This window comes from Poecilia reticulata, chromosome 11 (genome assembly GCF_904066995.2).
Source record: "Poecilia reticulata chromosome 11, P_reticulata-male-v2, whole genome shotgun sequence".
NCBI lineage: Eukaryota > Metazoa > Chordata > Actinopteri > Cyprinodontiformes > Poeciliidae > Poecilia > Poecilia reticulata.
Genome location: NC_088840.1, coordinates 14,381,361 through 14,400,238, shown reverse-complemented (window position 1 = coordinate 14,400,238; position 18,878 = coordinate 14,381,361). Strand labels below are relative to the sequence as shown.

Below are 18,878 nucleotides of genomic sequence, written 5' to 3'. Positions count from 1 at the left end.
CCTGCGGCTACACATATTCATACCAGCTGCAGACAGTTTACCTTAAGACTCTTCTGGTTTGTGTGTCCTGTCATTTATGGGTTTTGCATACATTTTCCATCCTTCTCTTTGTGTATTTTCCTCCTTTTCTCACATAAACTGTTTAAAATAGAAACCGTATACGACCGTCCGCTTTCTCCTAAATGTTTGTCCTCAGGTGGATGAGCTGTACGAAGCTTTCTGTATCCAGAGCCGCCTGAGGGACGGTGCCATCAGGATGAAGCAGGCCTTCTCCTCCTCTCCCTCCACCAAAGGCACCAAAGAGAGCATTGCAGAGGTCAACCGCCGGTACAAGGAGTACACCGAGGTACTGCAGGAAAACTCTGCAAATATTAGGCTTGTTGATAAACACGGTGGTTTTAGTTGCATTAACCTCAAAGCATCCTTCTTCTTTTTTTGCCAGCTTTTTATTACGTTACAACAACAAATATTAACGTATTTTAATGGGATGGACCAAAGCTTTAAGTAGAAAATACTTGCGAGATCAACTCCAGCTGTTCGGTTAAGCTTGTTGGAGAACTTTAGCGATCGACATTATCATGAAGAAACCAGGAGTCGGGTCAAGGAGAAAGTTGTGCAGATGTTTAAAGTAGAATTGGGTTATAAAGTAATACCTCAAGCTCTGAACATTTCAGGCAGAACTGTCCAAGTGATTGGGAAAGTCAGTGGAACAAAATAAGTCTTAAAAACAGAAACAGAAATCTTTGAATGACCCCCAGAAAGCACAGAGACAGACCACTTTAAAAGACTAAGAGACTATCTGGGCTCTTTGAAGCAAAGAGTAGTGTAACCTCTTCACAGATGTGTATTACTGTTTACATCGCACTAGACAACGCCTACAATATATTATAGGGACTACTATTTACCCTCATTTGTAAACACCTCTGCCTTTAAATCCCCCCCAACACACACACACACACTCACACCTGCGTCCTCACCTGTCCATAAATGCTCAGAGGATTCCTCCACCGCACTTTGGTGTTGAATCAGTATATAACTCTTTCTGCTTTCTGTGAATCCTTTTTGTTTGACCTTTTTTGTATTTTATTTTGTCTAGAACATGAGTGCTTTTGAGAGCGAACTGGAGAATCTGCTTGGGGAGTTTCACATCAAAATGAAAGGTGAGTTCACTCAAAGGAAAAGTACCATGATCATTTTGCTTTTTTCTTTTAATCCTATGAAAATGTTTACTAATTTGGCCTGAATTTGAAATTTGTAATTGCATGCATATTTTGGTTGCAATTTACCAATTGTCCCATTTTTTCTAATTTGATAGGATTGGCAGGCTTTGCTAGGCTCTGTCCTGGAGACCAATATGAGGTAAGCATATTTTCATTTTCTTCCTAATAACCATCCTACTAACATAAGAAATTTGAAAATTCGCCAAGTTTAGTTCATGTTCTTAGATTCTTCAGTAATAAGTGAAATACTACTGCTGAAATATTATGCTCTGATTCTGACCAGATCGACTTTATGCTCACAAACGACACCCAGTCGATTTAAAAGCTTAAGCCGTCACACTGTGCCTTCTCCTCTCAGCTTTGGGTTGTTCCTTTCCCTAAAGTAATAAAGCAGTTGTTTCATAACCCCGAGGCGAAACATGCTTATGTTTTTGAGGGTGAGGAGAAATCCAGTTTTTAAACCTGTTTAGTTCCAGTGGTTTTTGCCCAAGATTATCTTTCTTGCAAAAGTTGACCCAATTTTGTTTTTGTAAGCAGCTACACATCTGTTAGACTTGAGAAATATATATTTTTTGTATACTACAGTAATCATAAAGAGGCTCAAAGATTGTGTCATTAGATTCTATGCCAATAACCCATATATGGAGCTGCTTCCTGTTTTTGACTCTTTGTTGTGTTTTAAGCTTACTTTGAAAGCCATTTTTCCATCTACTCTGATATTACCTGTCATGTGCATGAAATCAGTATTTAAGGGTTTAGCTTTATTCATATGCCAGTGTCAAAGTCTCTGCAAAGTCCGATTTGATGCTGGCCTATTTTTGTAGTTTTGGTATGTCTTATTTATATAGCGTCTACTTTTTTAGTGATTCATAAAATTAAACTTTTACAAGGAGCAGTTATAGCAACTTAGCTCTGAGAGCATATAATATTTATTTCTCACTTTGTTTCTGGGGACTTCTTGCAGTCAGAGATGGCTGTTGCTTATTAACGTTATCTCTTGTATGCTTTACTGCATTCTGCACATGTTTATTATCCCACATTTTCACAATCCCAAAACAAATGAGCACCCTCTTGTTTTGTCTGACTCGCGGCTTTACACATTACACATCAGGCAATGTCTCAGGGTTGAAATTTATTCTAGAAATGCAGGCTTCCTGTTAGATGGGGGAAAACGAGAGGAATCACTTTCAACCTAAGTAAAGCGTATGGAGGCGCTTGAAAAAGTCGTTGAAAAGGTTGGCCTTTGAATGTGATAGTGTGGCGGTTTACTTTTCGACTCAAAACACTGACAACCCGCAATCAGTATTTATTTAAATATGTTTCGAGAAGCCATTTGAACTTGTCATCTGCTTCCTTAACCCCTGCTGCTATTGGGAAAATTACCACTGTGAAGAAAACGGATGTCTCAAGATGAGCAGTTTCTTAAGCAGACAATCGAAATTTCAATCAAAGTGGGCGCAAAAAATCATAAGCAAATAAAAAAATCAAAGTGAAGGATTAGATGATAGAAGCGATAAAGTGATGAAGGTGGCCTGTCTAGGAAAATAGTTTGATTAATGCTGCATGTCTCTGAAAAGATCAGAGGAAAACAGGAAAGTTCAGAGGCCTTTCAAAGTTTATGCAACGCCCACACCCTTTGTTGAGTAAAAATGACTAAATTCAACTTACTTGGATTTACTATTCAAACAACTTTAAATAATAGTTTCAGTGGAAGCCTTTATGTGCCAAAATAATCCAGCTTGTTATACAAGCAATTATATAATTTCACAGTGATTGCCAGTGTTAAATAGAAGGATGCTAATAAATATGGACTGAATAATATTGATTCATGCTTCCTGAATTAAATGACTGAATATCGCCACAATGTGGCCTGATGTATTATACACTGGCATGTAGTGAATGCTTGGAGGATTAATTTCTGAACACTTTTTATTAAATGACATTAATTAGAGCTGTTTTTGTTTTCTGTCCAGTTTCAGTCAGATTTAAAGTTAATTGTATCTCATTTATGCCACATGCTAACTATCATTGCTCAAAGTGTGTTAACGAGTATTTGATGTTTTTCGTGTGAAAACCTGCCAAAGTGTACAGAGTTGTTGCATAAAACAGCTCCCACAGTTTAAACCCCTGTTTTCCCTTTGATTATATTCATAAGGGAATGAAACTTATCTGTTATCTAAGTCCTTAAACTTCATTATAGCTGCCAGTAAGAAGTCAGCTAAAGAAGACGATTAAATATTTAGGAGCTACATTGTTGAATATTACATTGAGAAGCTGATAGAGGATAACATTTTGTATTAGAAGAAGATAATGTACTGTATCTGGATAGGACTCGGTAATCAGAATAATTTTACATTAAAGTCTCGTTTCTTTTTGTCCCGTTCGTCAGATTTTCATGCGGTACGGTCGGCAGCGCTGGAAGCTGAAGGGGAGAATCGAAGTGAACTCCAGGCAAAGCTGGGACGGAGACGAGATGGTCTTCATGCCCCTCATCTCCGATCTCATCAACATCAAGGTGCCGCAGAGAAAACACGGTTACAAAACGCAGAGCGGCTGCAGTCGAGTCGACTCTCCCGCCCTGCGGTCGGGGATTGAAACGTGCGTTTCCCTTCGACAGGTGACCGAGCTGAAGGGTTTGGCCACTCATATGCTGGTGGGCAGTGTCATCTGTGAGACCAAGGAGCTGTTCACAGCCATGCCCCAGGTGGTGGCTGTGGATGTCAACGACCTGGGAACAATCAAGCTCAACCTGGAGGTGACGTGGTAGTAAGTAGACGTTTGTAAGAATTGACAATCGCGAAGTCACATTTTATGATAAAATACAAAGCGTTCCTCCGTCGTTTCGTCATTTTAAGTTAATCTTCGAAGGGTAAGTTGTTTATCCCCAGCATATGGAAGAAATTGCTGCATAGCAGAGCTTGTGGGATGCAGCCAATGTCTATTTTGATCCGTTTAGAGTCTATTACTGGACTTGCCATATGTTCACTTCATATTCAGAACGCCCACAACTGTTAGGAGCTGCAAACACAGTGCTGGTGTGTAGCTTGTGGTGTCCTGCCACCTAGTGAGGAGACTGGAAATTAGCAGTTCAACGAGTTCCTTCTTGGAACCTACTCATAATTCATATAATTTTCTTTCACTCTTTTAGCCCCTTCGATGTCGAAGACCTGACTCTATCATCGAGCAACTTGAGCAAAGCTGCAGCCCTCCAGAGACGAGTATCGGTCTACAGCCAGGGTACTCCGGAGACCCCCACCTTCCAGGACAGCTCCTTCTTTGTAAGTCCAAGCACTACCTGTGCTGCATGACAAAACAAACCGAATCATTTTTGTACATCATCTGTGTCATACTAACCCTCGTCCATCCGGTTCCACGTCATAATGCCCTTCGGTGTCTCATAATCCTGCTCTTGCTCATACCCAAAACGCCCGTCTCCCTCATCCCTGTGTGCTCTGGGTAAAGAAGTGGCCGCCGTATCCCGTCGAGCGCCAGCGCCTCTCCTTCCTCCAAATGCTGCGAGAAACGCTGCTGGAGAAGCTAAGGCGCAGCCGCTCTTTTGGTGACCTGGCCTCGCTCCGGCCCAGGCCCAGATCCAGTCTGGAGGTCTATGTGAGTGTGTTGTGTGCCCCTCATCAGCCCACCGCCGCCCCCCTCTGGAATCCTTACTGTGTTGCACCTGCAACACGACTGAGCTGGTTTGTCCAGTTTCACTCTAAAACCTGCAGAATTGCATGTGTGCTAGTTTGCTTGTGGATGTGCATGACTTGCTTCTAGCCATTCATGCTATGCAGTGCTGGTGATAAATTTACATACACTTGATGAAGGCATTAGTGTTGTATTTATTTGAGGCTGTTTTAATTTGGGATCATTGTTTAGCTGGAGAGTTCAGCTGTGTATTCTCCAGCCAAAAGATCAGCTACAAATGAAATGAGATTATAAAAATGATCATAAAACGACCCAGAACCAACCAAGACATAAATCTACTACAACATGAAAGATGGTGTAACATCAGTGCCGTTGATAAAGTGAGTTTTATATTAACATTTAGACTGACAAGTTCGAGCTCTACAGGAATTCACATCCTGCCACATGGACAAGCCAAATACTTTCTAGAGAAACGTTTCATGGTTAGGTGAAATAAAGATTAAGAAGTTTGTTCTCAATGATTAATTAAGCTATCAACCATCAGGCACGGTAATGGCAGCATCATGTTGAGGGGCTGTTTTACTGCCGGTCATTTTAGTGCCATGCACTGAGTGGATGGATTAAAGCTGTACTACCTCCATTTTTCTTTTACTTTACCTCAGCTCAACATCTAGATGGTTGAGATTTTACCACAACGTCAAAACTGGTTCTGGAGTGAATATATTTTCTTTAGGATTAGTAGATTATTTTGGAATTGAATTAAATTGAATAAAGAGGGATAGTGTGAAGGTTCTGGAATGGTCAGAGCTTTGCACTGTGCACTGAGGTAGTTATGAAAGCTATAATATGAAAAAAAAAATATAATGGAAAAAAGAGACTAAACTTCCAGCAGGAAATATGGAAAAAAGCTTGTTGGTGGCTACAAAATTAATTCTCTACATTGATTTTGCCTTATGAACATCTATCCAAATATTATAGTAGGTTCATATTATTGTCTGTATGGAAAAATATGTTCTTGTGTGGATTAAATAAAATCCATTCTTCTTACAAGCAGCAAATTTAGTTTTTTTGCATAATTCCTTCCATCTCAGAAAAACAAGGCTTTAAGTTCATCATTGAAATCTGAAAATCAATATAATATACAAAGAAATAAGGATGTATGTAAATGACTCACCAACACTTGATTTTCTATGGTTTACTTCACTTTTTTTACTCTCTTTTGAACTAAATCCTTTTCGTCTTTAAAGAGAAGAGTTAAAGCTGTCGTTTCTGATCGTTCCTGTCTAGATGCCCAGATTTGAAATCGTCTCGCTGCCGTCGATGTTTTAAAGTTTGACTCCTTTCTTTGCCTTTCCAGTCCACTTTACCGGACGACGTCTTTGAGAATGGCGGCTGCGGTGTGGCCGAGTGCAAACGTCTGTCCTTCACCTTCTCTGACACGTCGGGGTCTTCGGCCAGCCCCGCCCAGAGCTCCTTCTCCCAGAGCCAGTCCAACCCCGAGATCACCGTCACTCCTCCAGACACAGATTCGTTACCCACCCCCATCCTGCAGACCAGGGAGGACTCCATTGCAGAGGAACATCTAGAGGAGGAAGAGGAGGACGAGGAGGAGGAAGTGTACGAGGAGGACGGGGAAACGGGAAGCAGAGGAAGCAGGAACAGTGCCAGCCTTGCCAGCGACGAAGCCGACATCGCCGACTCGGAGTGGGAGCGCACCGAGTCCCAGCGCAACTCCATCTCCAACTGCGGCTCGGCCGCGCCGTCGCTGTGCTCTGACGGACTCCTGTCCACCGTGGCGCCCGAGGACGTCTTCCTGGACCACGCCGACGAACTGAAGCCAGTGGAGCTGGACACGGAGGAGCCGGGCAACCTGACCAGGCAGCTTGTGAAGAGGCTGACGTCGTCAGAAATCATCTCACCTGCCGGGAGCTCGGCTGAAGCCGGGGGCAGCCTGGGCTGGGCGGGGGAGGGGAGCAGGGCTTTCCTGGAGAGCAGCCTGGAGGAAGCCATCCACAGCCTGTTGATCAAGCTGGAGTCGCTGACCCATCGCTGCAGGGAGCTGCAAGACCTGGAGCAGGAAGTGATGCGCCTGGAGGACCTGCTCAAGGTGATGATCACATCAAGGACTGCTATCTATGATAAGTGACTGAGAGAGGCAGCAAATGATAATCACACTCACTGTTAGCTTAGAAGTTTTATTACTGCCCCAGTTCCTAAACATTAAAAACGTCATCTTTAATTTTTTTATTTTTTTTTCTGCAACTGAACAATACAAAATAGTACAAAATTGTGAAGTGGCGGAAAATTATGCATGTTTGGGTTGCTATAGGTGAGGGCTCGGGGTTGCTAGGTAACACAGTCCTATCGATTGTGACTTATCAATCAGTACGTTTTTGAAATGACTCACTTTTCAGACAGCCAAAAACATTAACTTATTTCCAAATATCTTCTGTTTTTTGTTTTTTTTTATTGGGCTGTTTTTATAAAAAGTTGGAACCCAAATGGAAGTATAAAAACTTGCAAAATGTGAATTTTGCATAATCCGTCCTCTATAATTAATTCAAGCCCTGCTTGGACATTAGATTCACATTCCAGCTGGAAAAACGGCAGTGAGCGTACAACCAGAAGTACAGCTGAAAGGTTTAGATCAAGGTGTATACATGTATTAATATGACCCAATCAAAGTTCAGATAGATTATAAACCAAATTCTAATCTGTGGCAAGACTTGAAAATCAAAGTTTGCAGATGGTTCTGTACAGTTTAGATTTTTTTATGTAAAATATGTTGAAAAGTCCTTACATTCCCACTTCCAAATTTTGTTTTGGTTTATCAAAAAACTCCTAATAAAATAGTACAGTGAGGTTTGTGACTCTAACCTCCTTACTTTTCTCATCTTTGGTACTGTTTAATGGCCTTTTTTTCCATGTGGTGCTCTTGTTTTTCCACAGTGTCGCCTGCCGGGTCACAGAAGCCGGTCGTCCAGCCTCAGCCTGACGGTGGAGAGCGCCCTGGAGAGCTTTGACTTCCTCAACACGTCTGACTTTGATGACGACGACACCGGAGACGACAACACGGGCATCTGCAGTCTCCCACAGAAATCTCCACCTTTAGATGCAGACCCAGAAAGGATTGAGTGAGTTCTTGAAGGAACTAGAAGATTTGATGTTTTACTTCAGTTTCATTTTTGTAACTTTCTTTCACTTATTAAGACCAAAAAGCACTTGGTGAGGTTTTTGTAGCAGGGAAAGAGATTATTTTGTCCAGATCACAACAAAGCAGTAAAATATTCCTTCAAATGCTGTAGAACTTTAGAAGAGTTTTGTTATTAAAACATACAGACAGTTGAACACAACCAAATCGATGTTTTCTACTCTGATGTTCAGATTGTTAGAAAACCTGAATTTGAACGCATCTTTGGAAAAGTACGACGTTTTAAAATGCTGCCACCCTGTGGCCGCTGTTGGTGTGTGCTGCTCAGGAGCCAGCATCCGGAGGCCAGAGGTCACCTGAGTGAAGCCCTGACAGAAGACACCGGGGTTGGAAACAGCGTGGCAGGAAGTCCGATGCCGCTCACCACTGGAAATGAAAACCTGGATGTAGCCATCGTCATCCACCTGCAGTACTGCATTCACCTCATCCAGGTAGTTTTTCACACCTTCTGCCATCAGAAACTGGAACACGACGCGTTTATTGAAGTGTAACACTAAATCTTCTGGTAGATGCTGACCAGCGGGATGGGTGTGTGGCAGCGACGCGGTGTTCTCCTCAAACTGTCGGGACAGACGCAGCTGCTGGAGGAGCTGGCAGAGATCAGCGTTGACAGGCTCGGAGCCGTCACCTCCGCTGCCGACGGTACCAGCTGACAACTTAAAATCCAGAGTTTGACGTTTATTTTTAAAAATCTAAACGCCTGATCTTGCGTTGCGCGATGTTTCTCCTTCCAGTTCTCCCGAGCCTTGCGGAGCGCCCGCAGCTGATGACTCTGTGGTCAGAGTGCAGCGGCTCTGCGGGGCTTTTCCACACTACGCTGGACCGGGTTTTCAAACACATGAACCAGCGCTACTCAGCAGTGCTGCAGGAGAGACACCCACACAGCACTGACGCAGGTTGGCACTTGACCTGTAAACCAACAGCAGTTTTCATTTTGTTCCTGAGGTAGAGCCTCTTACACCAGATCCATCTGAAGAATTACGCTAGAAATTAGACAAATTCATTCTCAGAAGTAAGCTGTTTAAAACGCATGATTATGTTTGTCCACACACTCAATGAATTAATGTGTAAAATGCCCTTTCTTATTTAGATTAACTTACAAGCTACGTTTATTTAGTTAGTTTAACTGAGTTCCTCTTTTTAAGTAATAACAACTCTGCAACAATAAAAAATCTTCTCTAATTTCTAGTGCAAAAATCTTAATACACTAGAAACAATACAAAACTAACTTACAAGTAACTTTTCAGCGCGATCTAGGAGCTTGTTTTATAACCATAATTCCTCAATACTGACTTTAAAAAAAGGACTTGCTCTACTGGCAGACTCTTTCACTTATGACATGGGAAACAAGACCAGTTATAAGTTGGAAATAAGATCTGCCAGTGGAACTAATGCCTTTTAAAAAAATCAATATTAAGGAGTTATTGATGTGAAATGAGCTCCTGTATCTTGCTGAAATGTTACTAGTTAGTTTTGTCTTATTTCCATTTAATTAAAAATAATTGCACCAGAAGCTAGACAAAAAAAAAATTAAATACTTGCTAAGATTTTGTACTTTTGCAGTGAATATTTTAATTGGAATGATTTAAGATCATTCCAATAATGATCTTAAATCACTAAGATCATTAATGATGATCGTTAGACTAACCCACAGTGAGAGTGTTATTTCAGTTTACTTGCTAAAAATCTACATTTTTAGCAAGGTTTGGGGGGGAAAAGAGAGAACAGTAAATATAAATTTCAATATAAAAACCTCTTAGAATGTAGAAAAAATGACAGAATTTGAGGTAACGAAGCAAAAATGTTACTTGTTGGTCCTAGCATTAGCACTGCAGCACAGCAATCTGCTACAGGAAGTTAGAAAAGTTGCATTTACTTCAAATGTTCATAAAAGAGCTTAAAATTTGACTAGATGGTACTCAAGTCCGGAAATATATATATTTCCTTTTCTTCAGTGATTGGCATGGTTGTGGGTGAGATGGTGGACAGGAGTGACCTGGCTCCGGCGCACGGCCCTCCTGCTGCGGCGCTGTCCCGGGACGTCCTGACTGTGTTTCAGTTCCACAACTACATCCTGCAGCGCGACGTTCAGGACATGGAGACTCACCTGTTGCACCTGGCCAGAGAAGGTGAGAAGTTACAGGCAAAGCCCTTTTTTTAAAAGATCAGTTTATGTTTTTCCTCAAATAATTATTTAACTTAAACCAAACAGCATTTGTTTTTTTTGTTTTTTTTTCAGTTATTAATAAATGTAATTTGATGACTTTTCAGGCTTCTGAGTTTTTAAGGTTTTTGCCGTAAATTGACACTGATGAAAATTAAATGTAGAACCTAAAAACTAAATATGAGGATCCTTAGTTGTGTTGAAAGAAGAGAACATAATTTGAAATTCATATCTTTCAGATCACTTTGCAAAAGAAAGGCCTTTATAAAGATTTGAGTACAACAAAAGTTAATTTCTTCTTCTTCATATGAGATATTTATCTGCCAAGTTACCCCAAATCATTAATGTATTCCGTACAAAACTATTCATACCCAGTAATTTAAATATATATATATTTTTTTAGATTTGTTTTTTAATTGGAATTACAAACGTTGGTGTGTTTGCTGGGGTTGCTACGCATTTCCACAGATTCCCCTTTGTCCCTCTGATTGCCCCTAAATAAAATCTAATTTAATTGTTGCACAATACGGTCCTACAGAATATCGAATATCGGAAGTTGAATATAAATGCATTTTTTTTTTGTTAGAAAAAAAAAGCATACAAATTTAAATATTATCCTTTTCTTTCTGTTTTTAGAGTAATGCAATACTTTGTGTTTTATATGGCTTAAAAGTGCAACAAAGCTCGTCCAAAATGCATCCAAATGCTCGTTATTGAAAGCAGAGGTTTTGATCGTTTTCCGCTTGTGTTCGTTTGCAGAGGGCTTTGCGAAGACCCTGTGCGGTGATGATTTCTCTCGGCGACTGGCACAACTGGAGGAGGTGCCTTTGTCGACTCTCTGGCCTCAGAACGGCACCCTGAGGGCCCTGGCTTCCCTGCTGACGGCAGAAGACCCCCAGGTCAACAAGGCAGCAGCCGACTACCTCTCCTCTGGAGCGTCAGACAGACACTTCAGGACCAGGGTGAGCAGCGGCGACCGGAGCCCAGGCTTGCATTGGAGTCTTAAGCGGAAGCAGCGTCTGAATGTTGTCTTGTTTTTGCAGGCTGTAGAGTACTACACCCAGGCGCTGTCGGAGGCTGGAGTTCAGAGCCAGAGGGCGGCCTGCTCGGCTCTCAGCTGTCTGCAGGTCAGAGTCGCATCCCACTGTTGTCTGAAAGCAGTTACACACTTCTAAAGATAGAAGAATATGGCTTGCTTGTAGGATTCACAAATGCATTTTTTTTCTGCGTCTGAAGGCAGTGGAGAGCCTGAAAGCGGTCGTATCGCTGTGTGATTCAGCTGATGAGGAGCTGCGCCATGTCGCCATAGAGACGCTGCTCACATTTGGTGAGTGCCGTTTTGAATCCTTGGAAATCGAATCGTTTCTCTAAAACCTACATTTGACGTGGACTGATACTACGCCTCCTACTGGCCAACCAGTGTAACTTAATATTGGATTTTATAAGTGACGAATTTTATTTTGTGAGTATATTAAGTGGGGAAGGATAAACATAAAATAATTCATTTTTGAGCTGCTGCTCAGGATGTTGCCACACACTACAAAAAATTATTTTAAAATTGTCTTTACACAAAATATCCTTACCTGGTAAAAAAAAAAAATCATGAATAAGAATAAAAGAATACAAATAAAATCCATTCTTGTGGCATGTGAGCCTGACGTCGATCACTTGCGTATTTTATGACCAGCGACATGCAGGCAAGCATGTGTTGCTTGCATGAAATGTGGTTTGTAGCTAAATTTTAGGTTCTCTTCTTTGATAGATTTTATTATTTTAAACATGACAAAGAATAAATCCAACCTATTTTAACTTTCTCCTCCACTGTTTTTGAACACGTCGGAAAGATTACCTTCATATTTAAGCAGAAAAACAAACTGGCAAAAGATGCTTGAGCCTTGATAATTGGTTTATCAAGAATGATCATTATATTAAAACCTCCTGTGTTTCTGTTGCCGTAGGCGAGGAGGGCCAGCTGGCGTACGAGCAGCTGGACACTGTGGTTGGGGATATGGTCCGTCTGGGCACGCGGAGAGGAAACGCCGTCACCACCGCCTTCTGAACCATGGAGCCGCTTGAAACCTAACAAACTGCCGAGGAGCGCTGAGGGGACGACGTCGAGCTCTCCGAGCTGCTCTGCTTCTCCGTCTGACGGCAAGAAACCGATTTATGCTCGTAGCTGCCTCTCGAGAAGAACTAACACCAAACAGACGGTCGTAACACACAACCTACACCCCTCCTGGATCCGGACTTGGACTCTTTTTACTTTAATATGAGCACTCCTCTTTTCTTAACTTGCTTTCTGAGCCAGGCAGGCCAAGTCTCAGGCTGAACTGGAAGCGAAGCTGGAACTTGACTGGACCCAAAGCTGCTGCTGCTGCTGCTGCACAGACTGTGGATATTCCTGCAAAGCATCCTCTCCTTGGAAACAAGCACACACCAACCACATCACTTACTATTAAGGAATCTGTTCATATCTACAGACCGACGTGTCGCTTAAATTTTTTTTGTGATTTTTAAGTAATTATTGCAGCATGTTTTAGTTGCGTTGCTTTTTAGGTGCTTTCAGAAGACGGCACTAGAAAGCTTGTAAATGCAGCATCTTTTACACGGCTGGAAAATACACCTGGTTGTGTTCGCAGTGTAATTTGATTCGTGTTTTCTGGTACGTTCCATTTGATTTTCAGGGATTTTGCATAGGCTGAAAGACATGTTGGTGGAAGATGGTGTTTTTTTTTGTTTTTTTTTAGCAGTAAGTGAAGTCAGAAAGCAGTTTACAGCCTCCTTTGTGAAGAGATGAAGCAGGGGCCCTCTGTTCCACTCGCTCAGCAGTTTTATGTCTGAGCCTTTTCACGCTTGCAGTTTAACAAGTGCAATCTTTTGTTTTGTACATATGATTGTTTTCTTTTTCTTTCGTTTTCGTGCACCTCGTCGATACGAGGAGCCCGCTGGATGACGTCGGCTTCGACCACCTGAGCCTTGATGAGGTCGAGGCGGCAGATTCCACAGAAGCTCCTTTTTGTAAATGTTTTTTTTTTTTCCTGCCGGGTCAGGAGCCGCTGCAGGGTATTAAATCCGGCTCGGGATTTCTAGAGAACGCACGTTTTAATATCTGAAAAAAAGGAGAAAAAAAAGAAGAGGATAGGAACTGAGTGGTATCGTAGCCTCGTTTTAGGCTAACTGCACATTTACATATTAAAAGGCTTTGTTTTTCCACATCTCTAAAACGCTGTGTGGGGAAAAAAAATGACCGGAGGTAAGGATCTACAGGTGCATCTCAATAAATTTGAGAATACTTTAAGGTTAAATTAAAGTCATGGAGTTCACAAAGCAAAAAATTGTATTTCAGCCATTTATTTTGGTTCATTTTGAAAGTTCACCAGTTGACAAAATTTAGCTCCTTACTTGTACGCGATAATTGTGAAAATATTTTAGGCATCAGTGACACAAGGTCACTTTTTGAATTAAATCGAGACAAGCTTTTGAATGATATTTTGATTTATTGAGCTGCACTTGAAATGCCTGCTTGTATCATGCTACCTGTACTACTGAGTCGAGTGCTAACACAAGACAAACATTCACATAAAAACCTGTTTCCTATTTATTTACTCCTTGTAACTCTACTATTCTTTCAGAGTTAAGCTGCAAGTAATGCAGAAAAACCATGTTCTGTGAATAATTTTCATATTTATGTTGTATTTTCAGGTCTAACGTGAACTGTTGACCTTGATAGTTTTATCATGGTCTTGTAAACTGATGGTTAATTTTAATTGGAGTTTATTTTAATAGAAATATATTAGATTATCATTTTTTGGAGGAGATTTGATATGTTTTCTTCATTGAAGTATCATAAAAAAGTTTGAGACTTCTATATATTTATAAATGTTACTTTATCAACTAGAGGATGTACTGTAACCAAAGGAAATTTAATTATAATTTTGACCATTTTTTAACAAAAAAAAAGAGCTAATTCAAGAGAATGTATTTTCAATAAAACATTTGCATTAAGGCCAGAACTCAGATCTAAAAGGAAAAGCACAACTTAAAGAATTAAACCCACAATAGATGGATCTTGTTACATTTAGATGTAACTTCTGAATCCAGTTCTAAGCCATATTAAATATTCTTATACATTGTATTTTTTTTCCTGTATTATCTGTAAATGTGTGAAGTTACTAAAATATTGTCATTTGTTTTTCTATACACTTTTTGCAAAGTATGGTCCAAATCTGAAGCAATTTTCATTTCATTATGTGCATAACAGTACAGTATTTTTAGCCTAGCATCTAAATTAACCTTCTGTATATAGCATTCTCCCTTTTATGAACTTGCAGTTGACCAGTGTTTATAATTAGTGGGCCATGTGAATACCAAGCACTGTCGAGTACAAGCAGGCAAGTGTGCACATGTGGAGTCATTTACAGTTTTAACACTTTGCTGAAATTGAAATTAATCTGTGGTCCATAGCTTCAGCACTGATCCATCTACTACTCATCTGTTAGCAGTATTTGTGCTCCAATATTGCAATAAAGTATATTTTTGCATATTTAAAATTACCGTTTTGATTTTCTACAAGTATTTGCCATCAACAATGGCCCTTAAAATTTTGGGAAAAAAAGTCCAGCCTTTGTCACCTTAATTTGAAATGATCTATATGGGATGATGTAGGCTCAGCTATGCTGAAAAGAAATTGGAACAAATTAGATTAGGCCAAAAATTGCCAGGTAATGCAAACAAGGTACTCGCACCCAGCAAAATGTTTAGTTCTCTTAAAAAGGGCATTTTTAAGAGTACTTGCTACCAATTGAACTGCATCTTAAATTAATCCTAAGAGTCAGCTCTGTTCAAGTCTTTCCTAATTCTGTATTGGCCGTTTGACTTGCGTTAAAAGCTAAATGAGGGCAAAAAGCTAAGCTTTTTTTTTTTACCGTAAACAAAACGGGAAGTCTTTGCATGTAGAAAGAGGCAGCCTTCAAACTGCAAATGGGTATTAAATGAGAAGGTGCAAAGGCAGAAAGTGTCAACATGACCCATTTCTATAAAACAATTATCTTCACTTTAAAAGTTGTTCAATACCAAAATGTACAAAGTGCAGTAAAGGAGCTACTTGATAAATTTAGCAGTTCTGTCACACACACACCCTTAAAGTGAAGAATAGCCAACAGGAACTCAGTTTCTTTAAATTTTATTGTATAGACTATGTACAAAATCAGTTAAAAAGTGGTTTTACGTTTTAAACTGAGACAAGGGTCTGCCAACAGCCAGATTTATTAACATACAAGACCCTGCAAAACAAGGTTGAAGTCTGGAAAACATTTGTTTCAGTTTTAAACTACAGGGCTCCTCTATAAAAGTACCCAGGAGTCAGTGAGGGCTTAATACCAGTCAATTACCCGACAAAAGTTCTTTGTATTGAAAGATGGAGACAAACTGTCCAATGCGTTTAAATTTAAACTCAAATGATAAAAAGCTGCAAACAACTCAAAAATTACAAGTTTAACAAAAGAGAGCACATCTCCTTCAAAAGGGGGTCTTTCTAAAGTCAGTTTAATCCTGAGGGTCCTGCTTCGTCATGATACGACGTCTCTTCATCACTGTAGTCTGCCTCCTCTTGCTCAGCTGGACCCGCCTCTTCTGCATCAAATGCAATGTCCTTCATTTCTTCCAGGCTCTCTGGACTCTTTCCAGTCAGTCTCTGTAAACACATTATACAAGTTGTTAATTAGTACCAAGAAAGATTATGCCTTTACAATGAACTTTATTTACTCTGGGGGAAAACAAAAACAAAAAAACAAAAAAACACTTCAACCCATAGTGCACAAGGGAGGCATTTAAACTATTGGATTAAGTGTACCAGCTCCAGTTACAGACCTGTATGCCACTGCCAAAACTGCTGCACTTTTGGATAAAAAGCAGCATCAAGTTCAGAAACCTAATATGTCAAGGCCTAATTATGCCCTTTACTGCAATCCAAGATCAGGTTGAGCTTTAAGACAAAGGCAGACAGGACAAAGAAAATCCATGCCAGGTGTTTGGTAGATATGCAGAGTACAGACCTCAATCATGTCAGCCATGTACTGCACGTGTTGCGCCAGCTCCTGCAGCTCTTCGTTCTCAGACTGGAGCTTGCTGATCTGCTCATCTCTGGCTTCGATGTCTTTGTGCAACTGGTTTGAGAGAAATTAGTTGGTCAGAGCTCAAAGTACAAGGTCACCAAACTGAAGAACTTTAAAAGCACTGAAGACAGTTTTGACAGGCCTGACTGAACAGAGAAGTAGACAAAAGCCAACTAATGATTGAATACATTTACTGCAGTCTGGACTGGTTCTTTCCCAGGGTCAAGGGAGTTGGAGCGTGGGAACGTTCAGAAAGTTAAACATTATCTGACCCCTAGTGTTTAACTCACCTTCTCGTTCTCCTGTAGGACGCTGTACAAAGCCTTTCGTCGTTGTTCTGCTACTTCTTTCCAGTAAGAGGAAGGAGGAGTTTCTAGAAAAGTGCAAGACAAAGATGTCATTTCTAGAGGGTCAAGCAGATTTTCACCAGTTACAGAACCAATCATAAGTTTACCTTTGACCATAAGTTCATATGCTTCTTTGGACAGGCCATCTGGTACACAGTCAACTTCTTCCGTTTGTGTGGCTTTGACTTCTACTTTAACCCTCTTCTGACCTCTTGACTGGTCCAGTATCCACTGTTTCCTCTTCGGAATAACCTTTCCTGTCTAAAACAGAAGAATCGGGATTAGAAACGGACAAACCCTCAGCTATACAATCAAGACTATTGCTGCAGGCCATACCCGAGTCAATTTCAAACTTGCGTTGACTGCTGAAGCCTGGAGGACCTGCAGGCTGTGTCTTTGTTTTTCAACTGCCTTTTGAGGCGATGCAAAGAAGTTCTGAAAGACAAATATACCTTCAGAGATCAGAAAAGGCAAGTTTCCCCTTTACAGCAATTCTGATTAAACACATAGAATTGGAGAGTCCTTATATGGTATACGAGTGCAAACATATACATCAAGTTTAATGCATAGACTGCATCTTGAAATCAATTTCAAATATTGCATTCAACTTAATCATGTACATAATAATGGGGAGAACATGTGCTTCAGGAAGAAAAGCATTGTGATAACAGAAGACTTCAGGGAAAACCAGAACTTAGCACAAGTCAGAAAATGCCCAATTAGTGCACAGTGACAGGAAAGTACTCAGAGTTATGATTTGCTGAGCTTGGCATCACCTGACACAGAAGGCTTTAGTTACAATGTCACTAAAGTAGAGAGAAGGCTCCTTAAACTACTGCCACAAGCTCAAGGGTAGGGCAAAGTCATTGCGGTCATGGGAAAGCTCCTCTTGAGTGCTCATTAAGGAGCAGGACAAAGCCTAGTTAATGTTTGGCTAGACCTCAATAGCTCCATTGGTTTGAGGCTGATTAAATCGTCTTTCAGAGATTTGGACCATTTGAGAGCCCAACAAGAATTTCAGTTCTTTAAAAGGCAACATTACTAATGCAATCAATTTCAGGGTGAAGAGTTGATAGGATGCCATGAGTTAATCAATTTCAAATTGTAGTTTCCCCTTTAAGTAGTGTTTTTTGAACTGAAGGACATTTTGAAATGCCATAAGAATATTGTTGAGTTTGGTTAGGTTGAAAAGACTACAGCTACAAGTTCTTGAACCTGTGAACAAGAACATATTTATAAACTTCCAAGAGCGTGAATTTTGAGCTACGCTAAAAAGGATCCACATTTTATTAAGGCAACACAGCCACTTTTTAAATCTAGATGCAGTGTTTATATTCCACTTGAGATAAATTTAGAGTTTAAGTTTTAAAATCTTCGATGAACTTCACACACACACAAAAAAGAGCGGTGGCTTGTACAATTAACCCGTTAAATACATATACCTCTTTACTTAACCATCTGTTGAGTTTAGAAATAGACGGGCCCGGGCAGACCCGTGTACAATTCAGCAACAAAGCAGCATCAAATAAAATAAAATAAAAAACAACATGCTTAAAACCCAAGAAGAAATACTTCAGATTTACCTTCATGTTCTCATTGGATCTCTGCTGCTTCACGTTGCCAACGGAATTCATTTTCTTTCCGGAGATCTGATAAATAAAGTTGGGCACAAATTAAAGCAGATACTGCACAAAATCAAACCAAAGCAAAATACGCATTTAGACATGGGTCGATTGTGATTCCAGTTGACTAGACGGTCAAAAATAATAGGATACAAACGTCTTCTCGTGCTAAAAACAAGCCAATTCAAATATTATGCTAACGGTAGCGCCATACAAGTCTAATGATGTACAAATTTGGCTTAAATATAAGCCCCCGTACACCACAATCTCTAGTCAATGTGTTAATTACAAGAATATTTCAAACAGCCCAACATTAGGAGACGTAAATTTACCTTTCACAATCTCAACCGAACCTCTTTACCACTCTTGTTTTCCTCAACTAAAAGATCTCGCGCCAGGGGCTTAAATACGCACACCGAGTCACGTGTGAAGCCACCAATCACCATGAAGAATTTTCATTTTCTTCTCCTCCGCCTCCTTCTTCTACCAATAGAGAAGGAGAAAAGACACAGGTATGAATGCATCATACGGGAACGGTGCTGCCATATTGTGAGTG

General features: G+C 40.4%; 2 protein-coding genes across 9 annotated transcripts in view; one reads left to right on the top strand and one right to left on the bottom strand.

The window, feature by feature from the left end:
• Window positions 1–14,790, top strand: part of ripor2 (RHO family interacting cell polarization regulator 2) — a 69,775-nt gene extending 54,985 nt beyond the window's left edge. For all 8 annotated transcript variants that reach the window (XM_008422028.3, XM_081612126.1, XM_008422030.3 and 5 more), the window contains 16 exons: window positions 197–346; window positions 1,097–1,160; window positions 1,316–1,359; window positions 3,610–3,735; window positions 3,838–3,986; window positions 4,369–4,498; window positions 6,223–6,972; window positions 7,815–7,999; window positions 8,345–8,507; window positions 8,586–8,718; window positions 8,811–8,972; window positions 10,032–10,205; window positions 11,000–11,202; window positions 11,284–11,367; window positions 11,477–11,567; window positions 12,199–14,790. In XM_008422028.3, coding sequence (XP_008420250.2) covers window positions 197–346; window positions 1,097–1,160; window positions 1,316–1,359; window positions 3,610–3,735; window positions 3,838–3,986; window positions 4,369–4,498; window positions 6,223–6,972; window positions 7,815–7,999; window positions 8,345–8,507; window positions 8,586–8,718; window positions 8,811–8,972; window positions 10,032–10,205; window positions 11,000–11,202; window positions 11,284–11,367; window positions 11,477–11,567; window positions 12,199–12,299 — 2,709 coding nt within the window. In that variant the 3' untranslated portion in view covers window positions 12,300–14,790. The remainder of the gene's footprint in view (window positions 1–196; window positions 347–1,096; window positions 1,161–1,315; window positions 1,360–3,609; window positions 3,736–3,837; window positions 3,987–4,368; window positions 4,499–6,222; window positions 6,973–7,814; window positions 8,000–8,344; window positions 8,508–8,585; window positions 8,719–8,810; window positions 8,973–10,031; window positions 10,206–10,999; window positions 11,203–11,283; window positions 11,368–11,476; window positions 11,568–12,198) is intronic.
• A 616-nt stretch (window positions 14,791–15,406) lies between these two features.
• On the bottom strand, window positions 15,407–18,802 carry gmnn (geminin DNA replication inhibitor). The gene is made up of 7 exons (XM_008422025.3): window positions 18,655–18,802; window positions 18,284–18,349; window positions 17,037–17,135; window positions 16,808–16,961; window positions 16,644–16,726; window positions 16,294–16,404; window positions 15,407–15,932 (listed from the first exon to the last, which is right to left on the bottom strand). The coding sequence occupies exons 2-7, from the start codon at window positions 18,332–18,334 to the stop codon at window positions 15,780–15,782; spliced, it is 651 nt and encodes a 216-aa protein (XP_008420247.1). The 5' UTR covers window positions 18,335–18,349; window positions 18,655–18,802; the 3' UTR covers window positions 15,407–15,779.
• Window positions 18,803–18,878: the final 76 nt, after the last annotated feature.